Source organism: Dioscorea cayenensis, chromosome 17 (assembly GCF_009730915.1).
Source record: "Dioscorea cayenensis subsp. rotundata cultivar TDr96_F1 chromosome 17, TDr96_F1_v2_PseudoChromosome.rev07_lg8_w22 25.fasta, whole genome shotgun sequence".
Classification (NCBI taxonomy): domain Eukaryota; kingdom Viridiplantae; phylum Streptophyta; class Magnoliopsida; order Dioscoreales; family Dioscoreaceae; genus Dioscorea; species Dioscorea cayenensis.
The window spans coordinates 17,840,634-17,864,785 of NC_052487.1; the positions used below are offsets into that span (position 1 = coordinate 17,840,634).

General features: G+C 32.9%; 3 protein-coding genes across 6 annotated transcripts; all 3 read left to right on the forward strand.

Annotated features, from left to right (window-relative positions):
* Positions 1-3,572: 3,572 nt before the first annotated feature.
* Positions 3,573-8,115, forward strand: LOC120279981 (protein NONRESPONDING TO OXYLIPINS 2, mitochondrial-like). 4 transcript variants are annotated; one of them, XR_005542225.1, is made up of 5 exons: positions 3,736-3,761; positions 3,835-3,947; positions 6,051-7,596; positions 7,675-7,727; positions 7,795-8,115. XR_005542225.1 is itself a non-coding variant. In XM_039286670.1 (3 exons), the coding sequence occupies exons 1-3, from the start codon at positions 3,640-3,642 to the stop codon at positions 6,074-6,076; spliced, it is 261 nt and encodes an 86-aa protein (XP_039142604.1). In that variant the 5' UTR covers positions 3,573-3,639; the 3' UTR covers positions 6,077-6,323. The 4 variants fall into 4 exon arrangements, 1 of the variants encoding a protein (XP_039142604.1); XR_005542224.1 differs by having other exon boundaries at positions 6,051-7,588; positions 7,665-7,727; XR_005542223.1 differs by having other exon boundaries at positions 7,665-7,727; positions 7,795-8,114.
* A 600-nt stretch (positions 8,116-8,715) lies between these two features.
* LOC120280019 (nuclear pore complex protein NUP35-like) lies at positions 8,716-12,175 on the forward strand. Its single transcript, XM_039286719.1, has 3 exons — positions 8,716-9,360; positions 11,004-11,115; positions 11,616-12,175. The coding sequence occupies exons 1-3, from the start codon at positions 8,804-8,806 to the stop codon at positions 11,952-11,954; spliced, it is 1,008 nt and encodes a 335-aa protein (XP_039142653.1). The 5' UTR covers positions 8,716-8,803; the 3' UTR covers positions 11,955-12,175.
* Positions 12,176-13,243: 1,068 nt separating this feature from the next.
* LOC120281196 (mavicyanin-like) lies at positions 13,244-13,786 on the forward strand. The gene is made up of 2 exons (XM_039288084.1): positions 13,244-13,382; positions 13,473-13,786. The coding sequence occupies exons 1-2, from the start codon at positions 13,244-13,246 to the stop codon at positions 13,784-13,786; spliced, it is 453 nt and encodes a 150-aa protein (XP_039144018.1).
* Positions 13,787-24,152: the final 10,366 nt, after the last annotated feature.

Sequence of the window (24,152 nt, forward strand, 5' to 3'; positions counted from 1 at the left end):
TTGGGGGTGAGAAGCTACGACTCACCGCAGCATGACATTCCTTACCTGAGATTAAAGTTTGTTACCTGCATACTTAAGGAGGGGAGGGCAGTGGGCGTCCATGAGAAAGGGGGGTCGTCCGAAGCTTGTTAAATTTTGATTTCGCAGGACAGGACTTGTATATGTTAATGTCAATTTTGTTTTCGAATGTAAACCAGGACAAATTCAATTCATTGTTTTCATTTTTGAAGAACATGACTTGTATATGTTAATGTAAATTTTGTCTGTTTTCAATTGTAAAGTCAGACTAAATTCCATTCAAATTTAATTCATTGTTTAATTTACAGTGTCATTGTTTACATTTCAGTTTAAATGTTTAACTTTACCATCTATCGTTTAAATATCAGTTTGAAACATTTAAAATTACAGTTTCTCTGTTTAAAATAACACTATCTCTGTTTAAATAACTGATAACACTGTAAATAATAAGAGTTTAAATATGAAAAATTTCAATCAATTCAGATTGTTTCTCTTTAGAAGTCACCTTATTTACTAATGCCTAGTCTGCAGGCGGGCTTTCATTACTAAGATCTACGATCGTGACCGGATCCATGGCAGCAGTCGCAATGTAACTCGCGGACATCTAACGCTCGTGACTCGATCCTCTTTCGCCTAGGACGCCCAGTCGCCTTCTCGCCACAAAGCGGTCAGTAAACGAAGCTCACGATTTCCGCTCGAAGGCCTCGCTCATCTGGGTATGGGGAATATAGCTTCCTTATACGCTAGTTTGTAATTGTCGATCGTGAAGTAGCCGCTAATAAATCGATGAACGTTGGTGTCCCTGCTCGCAGTTATCGCAGTCATGCAAGCGTGTTTGCAAGGGATACCATAAACTCGCCACCTTCAACACGAAGAAGTTCGATGGCAAGATCTACAGAGTTGCTGCACTGGTCGATCACTTCGTAACGATCATCGACACAATGACCAACACGAAGATTTCGGCTATCCTCAACAATGATCTCTACCTTCGAATGTATGTCTGGGCATAAGTAGGGTCTCCCATTTGTTCTGCTTGCTCACGCCGGTTACATGGCATGCGCATCAACTCGAACTCGACAAATAAGGTTAAACAAAGACGAAAAGTGATGGTTAAATTATTCAGTAAAACATGTTTAAACATTATTTTTAAATAGTTAAACGAAAAGGATTAATATTTTTAAGTCGACAAGTCGAATTAAACAAAGATGGAAAAATGTTTAAAGGGTAACACTAAATGTTAAGTGTAAATCAACATTCGCAGACCTTATGGAGTCGACTATTTTCGCCATCGCTGAAATGTCGAGCTTCTTTGATCCAAGCATTGAACGACTTCGCGACATTTGAATACATCTCACCCCAACGATCACCTCTGAACAGATAACGGTTAACTGTGTATTTAAAGTCTATATCATGTAAATAATATGTAAACCGTTTAAATATAGTGATTTAACTGTTTTAAAATTTATGTTATTGTTTAAATTGAATGCTTTCACTGACATCACATTGAAGATGGGTACCTCCTGGGTCACTGTTTAAACATTTTTATGTATTTGCTTAAACACCGTTGTCATTGTTTAAAGAGTAAATCGATTATTGTTTAACTTTTTGTATTGTTTACAATGTCGTTCTTTGTTTCTCAAATTGTTTTTACTATGTCTCTGTTTAAATTTCACAAGTTATCACAAGGTGACACTCAAATAGGTTTGTTTGTTTAAAATATTTAAACGTTTACAATGGAGAATCTGATTAAATATCATAAGTTTACACTCAAATAAGCTTGTTTCATTTAAAATAAAACATTTACAACATTTACGACATTCACAACGTCTTCTCGGACCTTGGACACTCGCGACTCGACCCTCGTTCGTCAATTAAGATTTCGGTTTGACTCACCAAGTGTCTGTACATTCGAATGCTCACGGCGGTTGCATAACATGCGCATCAACTTGAACCTGCACAACGTAGAACGAAACAAATTAAAAAAGGTTAAGCAAACACATTTATGAAAACGTCTATTAATCAATGTGTCATGGTCTGACTTAAGCGAAGATCCTGATAGTTAAACACGTAAAAGTAATATTTGTACATCGACGTAAGGTTCTTAAACGAGTAACAAAAATTCTCAGTGATAAATATCAACTCCGTCTTTAAAGGATGTTTCTCGATCTTCCTCTTCTAGAGAATCCTCCGCAATCACGCAATAAGTGAAAACTTTCTTTTCTTACCCAAGTCGAAATGCCCGCTTAATTGCTTGCCCGTCATCCATCGCTGGAGAATCCTCTGCATTCAGGCAATTATGCCGGAATTTCGACTTGGGCAAGAAAAGATAGTTTAACTTGTTGCGTGATTACGGTTAATTGATTCTCAAGATGAGGTGGATCACGCGACATCCTTTAAGATAGAGTTGATCTTCGAATCTTCGTCTGACTCCAGCGAATATCATACACAGGAAGCAGATGAGGAGGAGGAAGAGGAGGAGGAGGAGGAGAAGGAGGATGAGGACGACGAGGAGTGGTTGTCCATGGAAGGGTTCTTCCTCGATTATCTTATGCTGAAATCCACGACGAGTCGACGCTTCATATCCGAGAAAAAAAGTGAAACGCACGAGTGGGACCGAGATCGATCGACTGACAACGAATCCGGGTGTTCGGATATTTATATTCGCGTGCACAAGAATTAATGCCGTCATTAATTCTTATGCACGGGATACCATAACCGTGCCACCTGCCACCTGCCACCTGCCAACACTTCAGTTCAGACGAAAAAGGTCAATATTTTAAGCAGAGACTTTGAGAATTTACACGTTAATATGAATAGTTAAACAATTAAAGATAAAGTTAAACGGAGACGACAATTATTAAACATATTTGTAATATATTTAAACAGATAATAGAAAATATTTAAACAGTATTTAAAATATACAAATAGATAACCATAAACGAGAATAAGTTTACAACGAAATGAACTCGTTTTTAGTAGGATTCGACAATGGCTCATGGTCTGTTTCGACAACAAAATCGACTACAGCTAATTTGAAGATGGAGTGCACTTGTCATTACCACAAATGAGCTGCCATAATAAACACCTGCAGAATGGTCAAACTGATAGCAACGAAGAGATTCTCACCGTATTACGAAACCGGCAGAACTGAAGTTGAACAAACCAAATGAGGAGAAATGAGGAGAAGAACAAGATGTAATGCAACTTCTAGGCATTGTCTATCAGAAACCAAGCAGAAAACCCTTGAAAAGGTTGAACATGATGTGATTTGGCGTTTTTTCCCCACCATTTTCAAAGGCAAAATTGGGATTTCACAACATGGACCGATTTGAAGTGAACGGTAGGGGGTAAAAAGAAAGTTAAACACTAACGGAAGGACTGTCCAGGGTGTGTAAAAGTAGGAGGGGGTTTTTGGGAAGTTTTGAAAATTACGATGGATGAACAGTAATTTTCCCTAATAAAAACACATCCTCAATAAATAAATTTCCCCAAATTTATTATTTGGTATAAGCGGGTCGGATCTAGAAGGACAAGATCTGAACCCGAACTAAACCCCTAAACCCTGAAATCCCATCACTGAATCCATCTAAGCCCCCATCTCCTCCTCCTCCTCCTCCTCCAATGGCGTCTCGCCTCCGCTCCATCTCGCGCCCCGCTCTCTCGATCCTCAACCACTCGGCGAGGAGTTCTAGCCGTTCTCTATGCCCAAATGCCCTCCCTCGCCCTTCAGCTCCATTCCAAAGGTATGCGATCTCTTGATTCTCTTTCCCCTTGATCCCTGATTGGGTTCTCTAGGCACTGATTCTTGATTTCCAGGGTACCGAACGGATTGCGATCTCTGAGCTCTCTTCTTCCGCTTCACAGCGCGGTGTCGTCGGCCAGGTTGACGTCGCGGCTAGGGTCCGACTGCGCGAGGTCACTGTACCAGGGTACGATATGCAGTTCATTCCCAGGAGTCTGATTTCCGTGTTTTCCTTTTGGTGTTTACAGTAAGCCACTGGTTCTATGCTTGGTTTATTGCCTTGAATTTTTGTGAAATTTAGGATCTTGGAATCTGTTTTGGTGTGTATGCTTGATGTGATACTAGCTTTGCTCGGTTACTGAGTTTATTTTTGTAATTTAGGATGCTTTATTTTTCTTCTTTTTTTTTCGTTTTTCCTCGCTAATTCGTGAGTTGAAATTTTGTGATTCGGATTTTTAGTAAGTTCTAATTTTGTTATATTCTAAGTCGCCTCGTATTCAAAGCTGACAATCAGAATGTTTTTCATATCAAATACACAGATGCTAAATCAAATCATTTACTAACATTATTAGTTGTCCAATCATGGCATACAACATGTTAGCCTGAGAAAGGTAACCTAGAATTTGTTTGGCCCATCAATCCTAAGCTTGATCAGAAACCGGAACTAATTAATGACCTAAATTTATATACTGAGCTGAACTAACACTTTCAAACTGATGACATTGTAGCCTTCTGTTTATCTTTTTAATAAATAATAATTACTTTGCAGTTCACCTGAGTGACTACAGCTCTCTTCCCTTAATTTTCTTGTTGTGGTTAAGCATAACATGTGGTCACACACAGATGCACACTTGGTTTCATCTGCCACAATCTCCACACATTTCATTCATTCTCCTATCCTTTGCATGCACAATTGAAGTAGCCAAATCTAGTTATAGGCCAATGGCTCATTACATCAAATTTTGTCGCCTTCTTTGCAAAGGTATACCGTCCAATGCAAGAGAGCGCCCAAGTTATGTGATACTTTGGCCCGTGTTTCTTGTACTGACAAATGAATAAATAACTAAATGAACAATTTGATCTTGTGAGTCAGCTTTTATGCACTCACTGCTATTTCAGGATGATTTACACAAAGAATTTCTATGAGATATAAAACTATTGGTTCTAATTATGCAATTTGGAAATACCTTCATCAAACTAGGGGTAATCATCACTAAATGATATTGCCAACACAATATTCCTGCATAATTCTGGAGGTGTTTTGAATAAATTTACCAAAAAATGAAGTTTGTACTTGCTTTCAGACTTTGGGAAAACTTTAGATGCCACTTGGAAACTTTTGAGACTTGAGAAGAGTTACTTTTCGTAGACAAAATTTTTCATTTCAGGCTCATGTTTCATTATCATTTTCAAGGCTCTTTTATTACGTCCAATGTCTACTTGCATTGCTATCATGTTGAGTATATGCTAAATGCACAATAATGTTATGTAATTTCCTTTGTCTGAAATATGTCAATACTGGTAGCATATGGGCCAAATGCAACCACCCAGTTTGATGTGCTGTTTGCAAGAAAGGTTTCTGTGTAGTGTTTTTTAAGGATGTTAGGAATGGTGACTTCATGAACTTGCTCCTATTTACTTGTTCTATAGAACTATAACCAAAGTAGGGTACTAGACACTTCCTTCAATTGTAAGATTTTTGCCTTATTTTTGCCCTATACATTACTCTTTCTCGATATTTTCTTTTTATATATTTTTATTGTTATCTGATTCAGGCATATTCAGAATTATATTTGTATTATTAGGGCCATTCAATGATGCATAACTATGGTCATACAGATAGACCGCCTGGTTGTATTGCTAATCTCAGCGTGGCATGTTAATTTTTGGCATAGGCAAGTGGTTTTTTTAAAAAAAAATTTTAAATTCTCATATTTTTAATTTATCAAAAGGACGTCTATTTTTCTTGAGCTAAATTCTACTAGTCATGTAATGGAGAACTTTATTGCCTATTTTTGCCTTATCCAAAACTTTTGCTCTTTGTTTTAGGCATCTTTGTGATCATTCTAATGACATCAGCTTAATTTAGTTAACCCACCAACTGTACCATTTTATGTGGTATCATCATCATGCTTGATTACTCCGTATATATCTCTTTACTTGCAAGAACAAATATCTAAGACATACTACCATTCTACTCTACTCATTCTGATAACAACCCTGTATCTAAGATTTGATCTTTCATAATTAATTTAGTTGATTCTGATAAGTGTTCCATGTATTCTTTCAGAACTATCTCTCTGTGTCCCTCGATAAAACACCAGTTCAGCGGCAAACGGAGTTTGCACCAGCCCGGTTCCCTTCAATAATCTCTATTTCCCTTATTTCTATCAATGTTGAATACTTGATTCAATCACTTTCAGGATCAAACCACTGTAATCTGTGGTATCATGTTAAGACTCATTCTATGCACCTTTTGTCTTCAATGTTCCAGGAAGTTTCTGCACAATTTGGTTATAATTTAATCTATTTGCCCATCAATTATATGATAATATTTTATGAATATCTTGATTCTTGTCATTGATCAATGGGTTTATTTTAGCCTGGACTTGTCTTAAACCTTAAGTTACTTAGCTTAATGAAATTCTCCAGTTAGCAGGCACCTCAAACGTATGCCAATGCAGCACTCTACGTATCTCACCAAACAGCACTCTAAAGCCATGCCCTTATTCCTCTACAAAACCATACCACATTGTCTTCCTAACCTACCAGCTACCTGATGGAGTCTGTTGGCTCGAGTTCACCACCTCCGGTGATCACTGCTGGCCGGTACAACTCGTCGCAGCTCATCGCCGACAGGATCGCCCGTGCCATCCACCACCGTCTTCGCCTTCTCCACAGATCCAACTCCCAGTTCTTCATCCTTGGTGCAACGGGCAATGTCTACACTGTTACACTCACCGCTACCCCCTCCTGCACTTGCCCTGACCGGACGATACCTTGCAAGCACATCCTCTTTGTGCTTCTCCGTGTTCTCCGACTGCCATTTGATGATGTCTGCCTGCGGAGACGGGTGTTGAGACCATGTCACCTCACCCGCCTGCTCGCCATACCTACTTCTGCTGCTACTCTTGCCGGTGCCCGTGCTAGGGAAAGGTTTCATCAACTATACTCAACTCCAGGTGGAATTTTAAATATGCACACACGGCCGAGACCGTTGGAGGAGGGTGCATTATGCCCTATATGTCTAGAGCCGATGAGTGACGATGATGAGGGAGGTACCCTAGTAACATGCAGAACATGCGGGAACTCGCTCCACGGCGAGTGTCTAGCCAAGTGGAGGAGAAGCAGGGGAAGGAGAGCCGCCACATGCGTTGTTTGCCGCTCCCGATGGCAGGAGCAGAGGGATCAAGAGAGATACATCAACTTGGCAGCGTTTGCAGGCGAAGATGACGACAACAATGACTACATGTCCACGGACAACACCGAAGTTTCTTGCTCAACAAACGGGCAATAGTGGACTCGATTCAACCTAAAAACTTAGACTAATAAAATCCCTGACATGTATATATATTTATATATATAATCCATCAAATATTTAATTAATTATTGCATGGTTGATCCTATGTATCACGGGATCTAAATGCCTTGGAAGATTTGCATGGCCATAGGCCACAAATACTTGTCTTTTTTAACCCGTGAAGCTCTTTCTCTTTCTCTATTTAACCTTCAATGTCTGAATATTTGTATATGCTTGGATGACAATGGAAGGCCTTGGCTGCTCAATTGATATGGAACCAAGAACTCTAAATGGAGGAGAACTCAAGAGTGCCATAGTAACCTTTCTTTTATTCCTTTCTTGTAATGTCTTCTTTCTTACATCTTATTAATTAGCTTATTGTAGGTGGCTGCAGTGGATGTAATTCAGAGCAAGAACCCAAATGAAGCAGCAAGTATTTTTACAGAGGTGATGAAGTAACAAGCACACTGTGCATTGATGTTTAGATTCTGAATTTTATTTTATTTTGTTTTAGGGAATGGAGGCTGTGATTTCAATTAAAGGAATGGAGAAGAAGCTGGAGAAAAGAGACAAGTTTCATAAGCTTGTGGAGAAGAGTTACAAGGAAGGAAGTGATATTCATGGAGGTTCATGGGATTGTCATTGTACTAACTCTAACCCTGACCATAGTTCTCTTATTGAAGAGTGGTGTGATTCAGTGAAGACAAGAGAGCCTTTATCTTCTCCATTTTGAGATTCTCATTTTCTTTTTCTTTCTTCTTTCTCTACTTGTTTATGAATCTCTTATTTATGTTGTGTGTTGTGTTTGTTTTATGCTTATGTATAATGTATTGATAATTTAATTTAATGGATATAAATAAATTAAAATTTCTTGAAGTAAATTGTGTCCAGGTTTCTGATTTTTTTTTTTTTATAATACAATGCGGATAAGCTACAGTACACATAGACTTGCAACTTGAAATTTAAATTTATTTCTGAAAAATAAGCGTATCAATTTTAATTTTTATATTTATTTCTTTAGAAATGTAGACAAAATATCTTTATAAATATATACAAAACATGGATGCACTCTCAATCTTTGACTCGGGATTTTATATTTATTAAAAAAATATCCTGTGATATTTAGTATTAATTATTATTAGTAAAATTTAATTTTTTTAATTATGAAGCATTTTTTAAAATTAATCTTTATTAAATCAAAGTTTGATAATTTTTTAAAAATTCAAGGGTCACTTTAACACCAGATACATTACAAATTTACAATAGACAAGAAAAATAATAAAAGGAAAAAAAGTCAATTAATATTTAAAAACAAAATTATTCCCAAATAAAATAAATAAAACCTTATCCAAAAAAAAAATTAAATTAGGGAAAAAAATTTAGAAATATAAAATATAAATAAACTCTCGAGAGTGAAACGAAGAAATTCAAAAAGGGAAACGAAACGAAGAAATTGAATCAAAGCTGAGAACTTTCGTCGGTTTTAGGGTTTTGGATCGCGTTCTCCGTCCGCGATCTCCGAGATGAGCTCCGCCGCCGTGCCGCAGAGGACCTCCAGATCCGGCGCTGGCCGGCCGCAGTCTCTCTTCTACCGTGATCTCGCCTCTCCGATCTCCTTCAATCGTTCCGGTGCCGGCGGAAGGTTGGCGACTCCTGGACAGGCCGCTGCCGCCTCTTCTCTATGGCGCGAGAACTTCGCCGCTGAATCGGAGCCACCTCCTCCCCCGGTCTTCACTTTGGAGGATCGCGTCGACTTCTCACCAGAGCCCGTGCTCGCCGAGTCCCCTGCCACGCCCCGGACCCCCACACCGCCTCCGTCGGGATCGCCTTTCAGGAGTCAGGCGGAGCCCAGTGGGTCGCCTGGGAAAACGGGCTGGTGGTCTTCGTTGAAGAGTGATGGTGTTGAGAGGAGGCAAGGGTCACCGGTGGATGGCGTGGTTCAGCCGGCTGCTGCCGGTGCGTTGCTTGCGCTGCCGCCGCCGCCACCGCCTCAGCCACAGGAGGTGGTGAGACCGGATGTTGAGATGAGTGATGGGTTGCCGACTAGAGGGCTTGATGAGGAATGGATCACTGTTTTTGGGTATGATTTTTTTCAATGCTGAAGAAAATTCATTTTTTTTTTCATTGTTTAAACTTTAAAGTATGATTTTATTATGACTCTGAATGCAATGAAGATACCTGAAAGTTTTGATTTTTAATTGTCTTCAGTGAGTCGGAAGATGCAGTCTTTGTTGTGATGGTTTTTGGGTAGATTCTGTGCTTAGTTTGGATTCATATATTCCCGGAGATTAGCCGATAACTATGCTCTTAGGTTTTGATTTCTTTTTTTCTCTGTTTGTTCTTTGAAGAATCTTATGAAAAGTATAAATTGGGTGAAAAGAAGTTCGATTTTGGTCTTTGGATGTGTTTCATGAGTTTTTTCCCTAGTTTGTTTGGTGCTTAATTGTTTTCTTCTTAGTTAATGGATGAACTGGTTGTGGATGGTTTGGATAACTTCTGTGTGGAGTTTGCATACATGTGCCTTCTGTGCCCTTAGGCTTGTAGTGCCCTCTTCCTAGAGGAAATAAAGTTGGTGAGAAGAGTTCCACTTCTTGTGGTTTAGGATCTATTTCTTTTGTCATCCTCTGTTTTGCTCTTTTCAGATTCAAATTAAGGGTTTATTTTTTTATCAACTTGAGAATTGCGTTTTAATGGTTTTCTTCTTGATTCTATTTGAAGCATGATTGTGCCATTTAATAAATGCAAACTAATATCCTCATGTCTATCACCAATACGTAGGGTTTCTTGTTTCTTTAATTTGTAAGTTAGTTTGGTGCACAGTCAGCTGAAAACTTTATATTTTCAGTTTAAGGGGCTACACAAAGGGTGTAGCTCTCCCTGCCACATATGAACAACTTGGAGATAGTGACACAAAATGTTTAACCACCAAGGTCCAAACACAAGGCCTTGCTAACATGATTCATTATGATTTAGATAGTGCTTAAAGCATGGAAAACAGTATGATACTGTTACACTTTGTTGAATGGATTTTTTTTTTAAGCCAACTTGTAATTTTTCACCATAGTGACTAGAGCGAAGCAATGCCTATTTAGTCTTAATTGAGGCATTAATACTGTTCATAGAGAACCCAGACTAAATACAAGTTAGTAGACTGCAATCCCTTTCCCGTTTGTCTTGCCTTGCTTTGGAATTTCATCTTACTTTTATAACTTGGTTTCTTGTTTTGCTTTCACAGGTACTATGTTAACTTTTTGAAAGCATAAGGTTTCTAACAATTTCAGTTATTTAATTATTTCTTCTAGAAGAATTCTGACATGATGTTATGTCCTTGGTTAAAAGTTGAGTGTATATTTGATTGTCTTGTGTATTTTAAATAAGAAAACAATAGCATACATTTGCTATGTCAAAATTTATGAAATGTAAAAATTATTTTTGTAGATGCATTTAATAGTGCAACCATGACAAATCCTAAATTGAATCTTTTTTTTATTTAAATGCCTTATCACTTATTTAATTTCATTTCTAACTTTGTGAAAATGTTCTGCACCATGTTCTCGGACCTTAAGATTTTGGAATTGATTCTGGCTTGATATCATCCTGTAATGGTGGTCTTATCTTTTTTCAATCCTATTGGACAACTGCTAATTATTTTCAATGGAAGCATGGACTTTAAATTTGGATGGTCTGTTCATCTTTAACTCCTCGCCTTTTGTTCTGTTCCAGCTTTTCTCCTGTGGATACAAACGTGGTCCTTCGTGAGTTTGAAAAATGTGGTTTAATATTGAAACACATTCCTGGTCCAAGGGGTTCAAATTGGATGCATGTTTTATATCAGGTAAATTTTTTTTTCCCTTTGGTGATGTGTTTTAACATATGCACTAGGATAGATGGAATTCGTGTTTGCAATTTGTGTATGCTTGTTTAATTTGGGAAGATGATAACTCATATTTTCAGACAAATGAAGTTCCATAATTTCATGACTTCCACTGAGGAGTGAAGACAAATAATGAAGCCCTTGCTGGTGTTTCATAGTTGATTCCTTGTGTGGGGGTATATGATGGCTAGGAAACCGAATTTACCTTGTATTATTAAAACTTCAAATTATCTTCTTTCAAACAGTAAACGAAATTGCATTTTTTAAAAATGGTATACTATGGAAGCTCATTGCAAACTAAATATAATAAGCAGAAGTCCTCGCTTATATAATGTTAACTTATTTCATTGAGTTATAGAAGCAAACTCTCATTTTTAGAATCATTTCAATTCTAATATTGATTGTACATTGGCATGCAGTCTCATCCCATTTGATTCATCTTGATTTTGTGCACAATGCAGAGAGGATACGACGCACATAAGGCTCTTAAAAAGGACGGCATACAAATAAACAATGTTCTCATCGTCGGAGTGAAGCCCGTGGATCCAGCAGAACGGCATTCCCTGAATGAAAAATTGAAAAACAGCACCAATGGAGGTTTCAATATTTTGAGGCCACCGCAGCCTGCAACCGGGAAAAGCTCCACTGTTCGAAGCCCATTCACAGCTACTCCTCACCATCGTTACCAACAAAACGGTAATACCGTTTCCATTGACAGCGGCCGACAAGCAATGGGAGCCATTGCTTTGCCAGCAAAGTCAGTTGTGTTAAAAGTCATTGACTTGATGTTCGGCATCTGACCTTATTTATTCTCAAAATCAACTCAGACCAACTGAAGACTTACAAATCTCTTACACCATCTCTATTTATACCGACTTCTGTATCATTTGTGTATCAATGTTTGATGAGAATTCTCAAATTTGCACAGCAGGCTCAAAGTTATTTCTTGTACTCTGTAACCAGGATACCAACAATGTATGTTTTAGTCTATTCTCTCATAATAAATAGACTACCGCCACTTTTTAAAGGTTTCTTTTTGGCATGTTACTTTGATATTATTATTATTATTATTATTATTATTATTTTTTTGTATAATTGCATATTGCTCCTTCAAAATTTTGTTGTTAGGTATTTATATTGTCAGTGAAATGGTGAAACTTTCAATATATTATTGTTAATCATGGTTTAATTTTCATTAGAAGTTGAATGAAGGGTAAGGAGAGAAATGTTTTTAATCTATAGGAGATGGGAAACAAATGGAGGAAATATTCAAATCAATGCTTTTAATTAATCATTTTATTCCCGAAATATTTTCAGTAATTATGAAGGAAATCAGAGAGTTATTTGCATATTTTAAAGGTTTTTGCAGAGTTATTACATGCAAATATTAATATATATATTAATAAAATAAAAGCCTATTGTTGAATAAAAAAGCTCATATTAATATACTTAGAAAAACATAAAATTTAGCACACTTGTACGTTTTAACTTTTGACAAGAGTAGATCAAGATTTAATTTAGAAATTAATGTACCACTTAAATAATTTATCATGCATATGTCTTGTTGAAAGTATTGGTTTGAATATTATTTTTTAATATAAATACAAATACTCATTAATTTGTCTCAAATCTCACTTTCTACCCCTTGAAAATTAGCAAAATTGCTAATGAAGTATAAATATATATTATTTAAAAATATATTTTATATAAATAAAGTGTAAAACATCATTTTTAATCCAAGGTAAACCTCAAAAATAAAATGAAAATAAAGAAAAGAAAGAGGATTTCAAGCAATATTTGAAAAATCAGTGGTGATAATTAAAAACCCCTCCTTTTTAGATTTCATCAAACTATAACCAAATGCATAAATACTGAAAACCAGTTACATAACTACCAAAACACAAACCGCCAAACCAACACCACGTTCTCCAATTTTTCTGGTTCAATGGCCATCCATAACTGCAACAATTCCTTCAATTAAAAAAGAGAAAAACACTCATACTTGATCTCATTTACCAATTAAAAAAGGCACTCAAAAATGTTCTCATCCTTGAAGATGAACCCACTCCTTATTCTCATCATCCTAACCATGATCACCACCACCATTAAAGCATCCAAAGAGTTCAATGTTGGAGATGATTCAGGTTGGCAAGTCCTACAAAAGAACAACTCAAACATGTATCTCAAATGGGCTGATAAGAATACATTCCATGTTGGTGATTCACTTGGTCAGTAATAATTAATTAATCCTTTTTTTTTTCTATTATTCAAAATTAACAATGTTTTTTTCTTGTTAATATTAACTTATGATGCATCAGTGTTCAAGTATCAGAACAATTCAGTTGTGATGGTGGACAAGAGAGGATACTATCACTGCAACCATAGTTCTCATGATCGAGTTTTCGAAGACGGTAATACCGTATTTGTGCTCGATAAACCGGGTTTTTATTACTTTGAGAGTGGTGACTTCCAACATTGCAAGAATGGGCAGAGATTGATGATCAATGTCAAGGATTCTAATTTTAAAGTTTCAAGCTTTGGAGTCTCTTCTAGTGTTAGTCCTTTTCTTGTTCTTATAGTCTTTATAAGCACTGTCACTGGCCTTGATCTTATTCATGCCAAGACTCATTAGACTCCAATTTAAGTTATTATTTCTTGTTGTTCTTGTTATTATTATTGTATTCATGATTTAATAGAACAAGTTCTGATTTAATTACTATTAATTCCATAAGTACTGATAATTCACAGTGGTAAATTTTGGAAGTTCAAGACAGAATTTTTTAATGAAGTTACTTCATTGATCAATGATTTCATGAATGATTGATGGTGCCATTAAATGTTGTGGTTAATTTGATGGGCCATTAATTCAATCTTTTGTGGTTCATTGATTAAAAGAAATGGACTGGCACAGTATAATGTGTCACAGACTCACAATTATATAATGTTCTATCATCTATCAAGTGAAACATTGCTAGAAAAAAAAATAATTATTTTAAAGGCATGTCGGCATAAAAGATTGTGGTTTAAAATTGTTCCATCAAATAATGCACTTTAATTCCATTTTTTTAACTCTTGTTATTTATGATTAACTGTAAAACCATAAATATACCCTTGAGTACTGTAGAACAAAAACAATTGCACGTAAACCCAGGAATTTATTTATTTATTGTGTGTATATATTATAAATATACAAATGGAAAAAAGATTCTCTCAATAAAATCAAACTAATCATATGCATATAAAATGACACGATTGCCCTTTCTTTAATTAATTTAATTTTTTTCAAACATAATTACAAAAGTTTTCAAAAATAAATCTTCCAATTCCCTAAACTAAATATCTGGAGAAGACTAGCTAGATCATCATTGTGATATAATTTTATTAATTTATCTTTTGATTATATATATTTTGTATTGCTGCATTAATTTCATTTTACTATAAAACTGTTTAACTATATTAAAAACAAACTCTAATATATAATAGTGTATATATATATTTGATAAAGTATCTATATATATATATATATATATGAGATCCAATATCATGTATGAATATTAATAGATAAGAAATCTAAAATCATTTGTATCAGTAGTTAGATTGAGATCCAATGACTACGCCATTGCATATAATAGATACAGTACTTATATGATGAACACTGTTTTTCAGAAATAGTGTAAATTATGGTGAAGTAATACTTTATTTTATATTCTTCAAAAAAAAATTATAGATAAACCCCAATCTTACCTGATCCAATAAAAGATTAGTACAAATAAATAGTAATTGTTTATATTACTGTTTATGTTTCTTTGTGTCTCTCTCTTATAATTACTCTCTTATTTATTTATTTATTTTTATCTAGGCACGTCCTATAAAGGTTCTTAATTGACGTTTTGGTTTTATATTAATATATACATATATATTTATATATTTGTATGAAATTAAAAAGTGACTTCCAAGAATCCAAATTATGAGCAAGTAGACATGCAAATTTATGCACGTAGAGACACTACTACCTACTCTACGTACATCCATCATCAAAGACTTTGAGGAAGAGTTACCATATATATTATATATATATATATATTTAGGGTTTTCATATAGTATTCCCAGGAATTAACATCACCATTGAATGTCCACATTATGGCTTTAACAAAAACGCATGTCAGTTGTCCACTTTGCAAAGCTCTTTGTTTGCATGCATGGTTACATCGTCATGCAAATAGCTGCCGTACGTGCTATGTTCTCGTCTCTTTTTTCTTTTGGCCCTACTTACACACTGCTACCTTCTATCCTTGTCGGACAACTTGCCCTTAACCTTTCATCTTTTTCACATTATTGGTTCTACTCTCTCATACACCATTTTTATATATTTCTTATGTATATATATTACCTGTGCGAAAGATCACTACAGTACTATATATATAAGTTTTTTAAGAAGTATGTGAAATGTTGAATGATAATTTTATTTATCCATCAATTAATATTATGATGGAGTCTTACTTTTAAAAAATTTTGCTATGTCTTATTTTTATATTTTTATTTCTTTTACTAATAGGTGACAAGTACCCTCTATTTAAGGGATTGTCAAAAAAACAGATAGGTACGGAGATATACTAGTTACGATGGCTTACAGACCTTCTAAAAAAAATCTCTATACTCTGTAACTCTGGAGGAGTGAAACTACTATTTTTCCAGCATGAGACCCATACTCAGACCTGTGAACAGTACATAAATAATACATGACCCAAATGTATTATATATGAATAATATAGGAATAGTATTGTGGGGAATGATTCGGCTCTTTTCTTTGCACTCTTTGTGTTATAACATTGGGTTATCTAATAGTTGATTTTCTTGTGAAATTTTAAATAATGTATTTCCCATGGAATTAATGTGCCATGAGAAACTTAATTATAATGATAATGATTTGAATTGAATTATTCGTTTTCATCATATGGTTTTGTCTTGTTGTATTCTCTATTACTAACAGGCACCGTGTTATGTTGAGGATTGCGTACAACATGTGAAACTTTTAAGAGCTAGTCATATTCAATTTGATATTTTCTTTTTTTTTATACTAATATTTTTATTATAGTTTATATATATATATATATATATATTATGACGGGAAAGTGCATATATATGACAAACAAATAAATTTTTGTTTTCTATAATTCTATTTTATGATGGTGAATAATCACATGGCCACAAGTGTTAATCTCTTTGTTTCCTTCCAAACTTCGTCTTCTTGATATAATTATGTTATGAGTGAAGAGATCTTAAGATCAAGATGACAAAGAAAATATCCAATGCAAAAGCAACAAACACAATGAAGTATAAAACACAAAGCAAAAAAAAAGATAAGAGCACACAAGATGTATGAGGAAACCCCAATGCAGGAAGAAAACCTTGGATAGTAAGCCGATGAAGATATCCAATAATATGATTACAAAGCTCTCACAATCATCAACGACGGCAGAAAACCCTAATTCTCATAACACATATAAGCCTAACCAATTCACCAATTTCATAAAAGCTTATATTTTAAATTCATAACTCTTTGATGTGGCTAATCAAACATAACTTAATTTGGGCTAACTCAAATTATTGAGACAAACTTAACAAATTATTTGTAAAAAAGAAAAATATGGTTTAGCATATAATTAGAGCAATTAGGGTTAAGTATGACCACCCTATATAGTACTCCATGCCAGATATTAACATGGTGCTACCATGATGAACTCTTCACTAACCATCAGTGGAAAGTTGACCCACATACAGGGGCGGAGGGAGAGGGGCAAGGGGCGGCCGCCCCCCTGCTCAGCGAACCCCTCCCCGCTCCTTCTTACCCCTCTCTCTCGCCGCCCTCCCCATCGCCGGTGAACCCCTCGCCCTCCGTTTATCCCTTTCTCTCTCTCTCCGCCATCCTCGTCACCCGGCGAACCACCGCCCCCTTCCCGTCCCCCATTTCTGTTTTTATTTTTTTATTTTCTCTCTCTCTCTATATATATATATATATATATCTATATATTTATCTGGTAAAAATCCCCTTTTTTTGTATTTTTTTATTTTTTCAAAAAACTGTCTCTCTCTCTCCAATATCCCTCCCTTTTTTAGGGGTTTTTATTTTAAAAAAAATATTTTTTAAACTTCCCTCCCTTTTTAAGGGTTTTTATTTAAAAAAAATATTTTTTAACAAATTAATACTTATCCTCTAAAGAGTAATAATTTTTTAAAAATTTATTTACAAACTTTTTTATTTGATTTATTAATATTTTATAAATTAACAAATTAATAACTATCCTCTAAAGCGTAATAATTTTTTAAAAATTATTTTCAAATTTTTTATTTGATCTATTAATATTTTATAAATTATTTCATATAGTATATTTAAAAAAAATCTATGTTTTAGTTTTTGGTTTTTATAAATTAGTTTATATAATATATAAAATTATATTCGGAGTATAGAGTTTTTTTAAAAATGTATGATTTAAAATTAACATATGGATAAATTTAAAAAAAATTAAAAATTTTATTAATTAATTAATTTTTTCGTAATTCGCCCCCCTGCCCCATAATCTCTGGCTCCGCCACTGCCCACATACATCCAACACTTTACCCACTGTCTCTCCTCAATATTTACAAGACAAGATACAACAGGGCATGTACATAGGTATGCTTTTCAACACAAACATTGCAACCCTACTTTGTTTTCAATCATCCAAGTACTTGCCACTATCCTTGTTAAGTCTCCTCTATCCCATTATTCAACCTTCTCTATATATGTTTATAAATACATATATATGCACATTATATGTTGTTTACTAATTTGTTTGCCACCTTTATAGTTAGTACAAGAGAAGCAATGAATGGGTAGTGATGCATCAACCAAGAAAGGACATGAAACAAACTCATGTCTGTAGGCTTGTTTTCTAGACTTGAATGCTAGCTTGAGATGGCAGTTGAGCTTGCCAACAAAACATTTAAGCTTGTTGCCATGTGTACATACAACCACATCATTCTTATTTTTGTGCTTGTACTATTTTAATGGCTTTCATTCATCTTAAAAAGCCTTGCCATTAATGGTTCTAAATAATATGTGACAATGTAATAAATTTAGGGGGTGTTTGTTTGAGTGGATTTGAAAGTCAAAAGATTTGAAAATCCTTGGATTTGAGAAATCCTTTGTTTGTTTCAAAGGATTTGAATTTACTTTGTATTTCCGAATCCAAAAGTCATGGGATTATGGAATTCGGCCAAAATGACCGAATTCCAAAATCCCATCCAATGAATCCTTCACATGCAAGTATATATTAATTATATTAATTACTTATAATATTTAAAATTTGAATTCATATTTATTATATTAATTACTCATAATATTAATTACACTATAATTATATTTTATAAAATATTAAATATAATATAATTATAGTGTAATTAATATTAGTAATATAATATATAATTGATATATTATATTATATTAACTATTTTAATAAATTATTAATAAATTGTATTTATTATAACAAATTAAGTATATATTAATTATTTTAATTACTCATAATATTAATTACACTATAATTATATTTTATAAAATATGAAATATAATATAATTACAGTGTAATTAATATTAGTAATATAATATATAATTGATTATTATATTATATTAATTAATTTAATAAATTATTAATAAATTATATTTATTATAATAAACTAAGTATATATTAATTATATTAATTACTCATGATATTAATTACACTGATTATATTTTATAAAATATTAAATATAAAAATAATTAATATATGATATTTTATTATAATAAATTAAATATATATTAATTATGTTAATTACTCATGATATTAATTACACTATAATTATATTTTATAAAAATATTAAATAAAATGTAATATAGTGTAATTAATATTAGTAATATAGTATATAATTGATTTATTATATTATATTACTTATTTTTAATAAATAATTAATATATTATATTTTATTATAATAAATTAAGTTTATATTAATTATATTAATTACTAATAATATTTTAAATTTGTAAACACAATATTCTGTGATCCAGTATTACAAATACATCTAACCAAACACTGGATTTGACTCTCCTAAATTATCAAATCCAAAGATTTGTAAATACAAATCCACTGCATTTTCAACTACATTCAACCAAACGCCCCCTTATTTGCTCCACACATGGATGTGTAGGACATGGGTCACCTACTTACTTGGTTGATTGTGTCTAATAAATGATTTCTATCAACCTAATTTGATTTGAAGTCTTTAATTTTAACATTAATGTCTTTGGTCGGGAGCTAAAATAAGATAATTTTATGTTTGGATTGATATAGTTCGGTTTTAGAAATAAAACTTTGATTAGCAAATAAATTATTAATTTATATAAGATTATAGATTTTTGATGTAAACTTAATTGTAACCAATCTAGATACTTAAAACTTTATTTGGATTTAACTGGTGTGACTTTGTTTAATGAAATAGATATTTTTATTCAAAAAAATAAAAACAAAAAAATAGATATTTGAAAATTTTATATTTATTTCCTTACAAGGAGAATATACATGCACTTATGCACTTTTTTAAGGGGTTTAGTTGCAAATTAGTGCAATTTTAAAGAAAATATGGATGTAAATTTAATTAGACCAATTTATAAGATGAATTTTTCAGTGGTCTAAACTCTAAAGTCTAAATTGGCCCAAAATTTCAACTGGGCCATTTAAAGATGCGGCGTAAATTTCTTACATTCTTGTTTTTCTAAATTTATTTTTACAGCTTTAAAACTAATTAATAATCAAATTTAACACATATTTGAAATTTTATGTTATTCAATTTTAAAAATTTTGACTAAAATTAATTAAATGGGGCCCACAGTCTGATACGGCCGTTTGACAAAGTCGTGGTCCCCCGCACGGGACATGGCGCGATGTCGGCGTTCGACACGTGCCATGATGACGCGTGTCACCATCACACACGTGCCTATGGTTCCCACATGCCACGACAACCTCCTTCAAAATTTCTCTTCTATTAATTTTATTAATAAATGAATTTCAATTATTGTAAAATTTTATTTTATTTTTCTATTTTTTCGTAATATCATTAATAAAAACTTAATTAAAAAAATTAATTATATAAAAATGATTTTTTTTACATGAAACCATGTTTAAAGTGATTGTATTGTCACTAAAGATTTCGGTTGAAAAACTTAACTCACATAGAGTGAGAATATAAGATATTAATTTTTCGACTATACACATTCTTATACTTTGTTAATAATAATAATAATAATAATAATAATAATAATAATAATAATTTCAGATAATGAGATATATTTAATTCTTTGCACACCCATCATGCACCATCTTCTTATTCTCCTCCATTTGTACATTGAAATATTTAAATTATATTTTGTTTATATTTTTGTTTAAAATCGAAAAAATAACCCCTACTCCTTTGGGTGTGTGTATATAGGATTTAGATATGCAAAATCTATAAAGATTACTAAACTAATTTAAAATAGGGTTGTATTCAAAGTGGTCACAATAATAATATATAACTCGCATTTCATTAATGAATGATAGGGAAAGCTACCCCAAATTCAATCTTCTTTGCAAAGTCCTGTCGGTAAATTAATTACCTAAACTCATGAATACTTTGTCTAATTCTCTTTTAATTATACTTAAAATTAAGCAAATATAATTAATCACTAAAGCTAAGACATATCTTCTTGTTTATTAATTTAAGTTTTAATTGTGTAAATAATTGGATATATATATATATATATATATATACACGGTATAAATGACAAAAATACTCATTGGAGTATGTTATAATTTCCATAATTTCATAAATGAATAAGAAAAGAAATTTTTAATCATATGATTCATGTATAATTTATTATAAAAGCTTTCATGTAAGACATCTATTAATTCAATCAATTATATATCAAAATACAATTACTTGACAGAGATGCAAACATGAAGATCTAGTTACGCAAATTAAGACTCCATTAAATGCAACTTAAGTTACTAAGTATATATCACAGTCGGTACTTGAATGACTACTTGACTAATTTAGAATCCTCATTCTCTTTCCTAAAATTTCATAGCATTGATGTCCCAAAGCTATAAAAACGTATAGTGGACCTATATGGTCCCATATGTGATATAATATAAATAAATATTTTTTCATTTGATACTTGATTATTTTTCTTGTTGATCTTTGGTAAATTCTATCATTGTCTAAAGAATTTTAATACACTTCCCCTTGAAAAACTAAAAACTTTTCATTAATTAATTTATCCTCTAAAATCTCACACAACAATATGTATTCATTGTAATTGAAATTGTATTAATTCTCTCATTTGAATCAAATCTCTCTATCTCTACTTCACATGCATTTAGTCAATCATTCTAATGCAATGAGTTTGCATTATTAAAAGATTAATGTATTATATATATATATATATATTAATGTATTATATATATATATATATATGTGTGTGTGTGTGTGTATATATACATAACCCAATTAGATGGATACTGAATAAATTCCAAGTCTTAATTAACTAATTCTTTTGACTTATTTGTAGGTGGATTATTGGTGGATGATTTAAAGGTTTTACATTGACAGGCTAAACCTAATAATTAGTTTTACTAAATAGTTTGGACATGTCACATATGAGGGTTGATATTTCCATGCTTAGATGATGACATTTGGTTATTTTCAGTCATATCTGCTTTATAATTGTTACCATGCAGTACACTCTTTATGACGTCAATGTGTCATTTCATGTATGTGGACTATGATATATCATTATTATGTGACATTGAATTATCAGTACCCTAATATGAACCTAGTAACATCAATTAATAATTGATATAACAGCATAAAATTCCTCATCATGTTATGACATTTGATGAGGATGAATATGATATATGACTCTAATTTGCTAGAGAATTATTAGCTCCATAATATGACCATAGCTTGTTAGCTCCACTATATATAAATATATACATATTTATGTAATTATATTTTATTCAAGAAGAATATGATATAATTAAGCAGTAATGTGACACTGATTAATTAGCTTTATATAAATTGATAACCATGCATGACTAAATTGCACATATCGACGTTGGGTTCTAAGCTAGATGATTACAATTAATCATTTTATCTAGGAAGAATATGAAGCATGGTTCTGAATTGGCCGGCAAGTTAATTATTAGTAGCTCAATAATATATATGAAGTTTAGCTAGCTAGCTAGCTTTGCCAAATGAATATTTATAATTCACTCATTTACGTTGCCTTGTTAAGTCTAATAATAGAAACTAATTAAAACATTGAGCTTTAACAATTATATGTATATCTATATTTTTTTTTCAAAATTCATTAATAATTTATAGTTAAATTATTTTTGTAATGTTTCCTCTATTCACAATTTAACAACCCCTAGGATTTTACTCTAACAACATAAAAGTAATATATTTATTAGTAATATTTCAATGGAATATTATTAATGAAACAACAACCAGACAGTTTAGTGGTCCAGCATCTGAATGGTGGATGAATGATATATATGGGGTCAAATCCCCGTATCATGACATTGTAGCACTACTGTTCATTTAATGTTCACTAAATCTCTTGTGAAAGTAACTATACTCACTATTTCTTCAGAGTTGTAGAGTAAGGGGATTGATTATTGGGTACATACGGTAGACTATCATTATCCCAAGTATTAATCCATTATATATAATAAATTCGTAGAAGATTGTTAAGGCAGTGTAAATAATGCATCACAGTGTAAATAATGCATCACAGTACCTGTTTGTGTTTTTGAAGTGGTGCTTATTGCCTTGTAAAAAAAAAGTCATGAGAATTTAATTTTTTTTTTTTTAATTTCGACGCCGGTGAAACTATTTAATGATCGTTCTCTAACGGATATATTTTTTATAATATATATATATATGTTTTAATTAATGTGATTTAATATTGAAATTAAATAATTTAATGCGACAATTGAATAAATCAAAACGGGAATGATGAGTGACGTGAATTGAAGATGAAAGTGAGTGGATTCAACCAAGTTCAGAAGGCGCTTTCCAAAGCCGCAAATCTTGAAAAAAAGGGCAAAACCCTAAAAAAGCCATGCAAAGAAGTGGGGCCCACGTAAATCTAAGAAGGTGTCTCTAAGTCCACACAAGGCCTTTTTGACCGTCCACTTTCATAGATTGACACGTGTCACGTGGCGGCAGTGCCGACAGTCGCTTTCGCCGTGTTTCCCGCCAGCTTTCTCTTTGGTACTTTGTGTTCACAGTGCAGACAGTTATCTAATCCTACACGTAAACTCTAAAAGCTCTGAAAAAAATATAAAAACAAAAAAACAAAATTTAGGGTTTGCGGCAGAAGTGACCAGAGAGTGACTGCTGTCAAAACCCTACTACATGGGCTTTTTAGAGTTAGGGTTTAGATGGAGCTTTCCATGGTTTGATTGAGAGCAAACTCTTATTAGGGTTTCTAGAATAAGTGAAAAGAGAGTAATTAACTGGTAGCTAACAAACCCTAATGCATGGTCCCCTCTTTATCTTACAGCAATAGATTAGAATTAGGGTTTATTAAGTGACAAAAGGTTGACTGCTGTAAAACACTAATTGCATGCTTCTTAGTTTTTTTAGTGTATACATACATACATACATACATACATACACACACAACACGTGTATGTGTGACAGTTAAACCCTAAAAAACTCCTTCTAGGTTTTGTAGTAGAAGTGCAAGCAGCTGGCAGTGACTGCTGTTAAACCCTAATATTGTTTGCTTTCTCCTCTCTATGATTATTGATTAGTAGCTTAGAATGATACTATATATTTATATATAAATAAACAAGATAAATATTAATCTAGAGTATATGTGGTTTGTTGTGAAAGGATAATTCAGAAGCTTAGATTTAATTTAGATTATTACTAGTGGG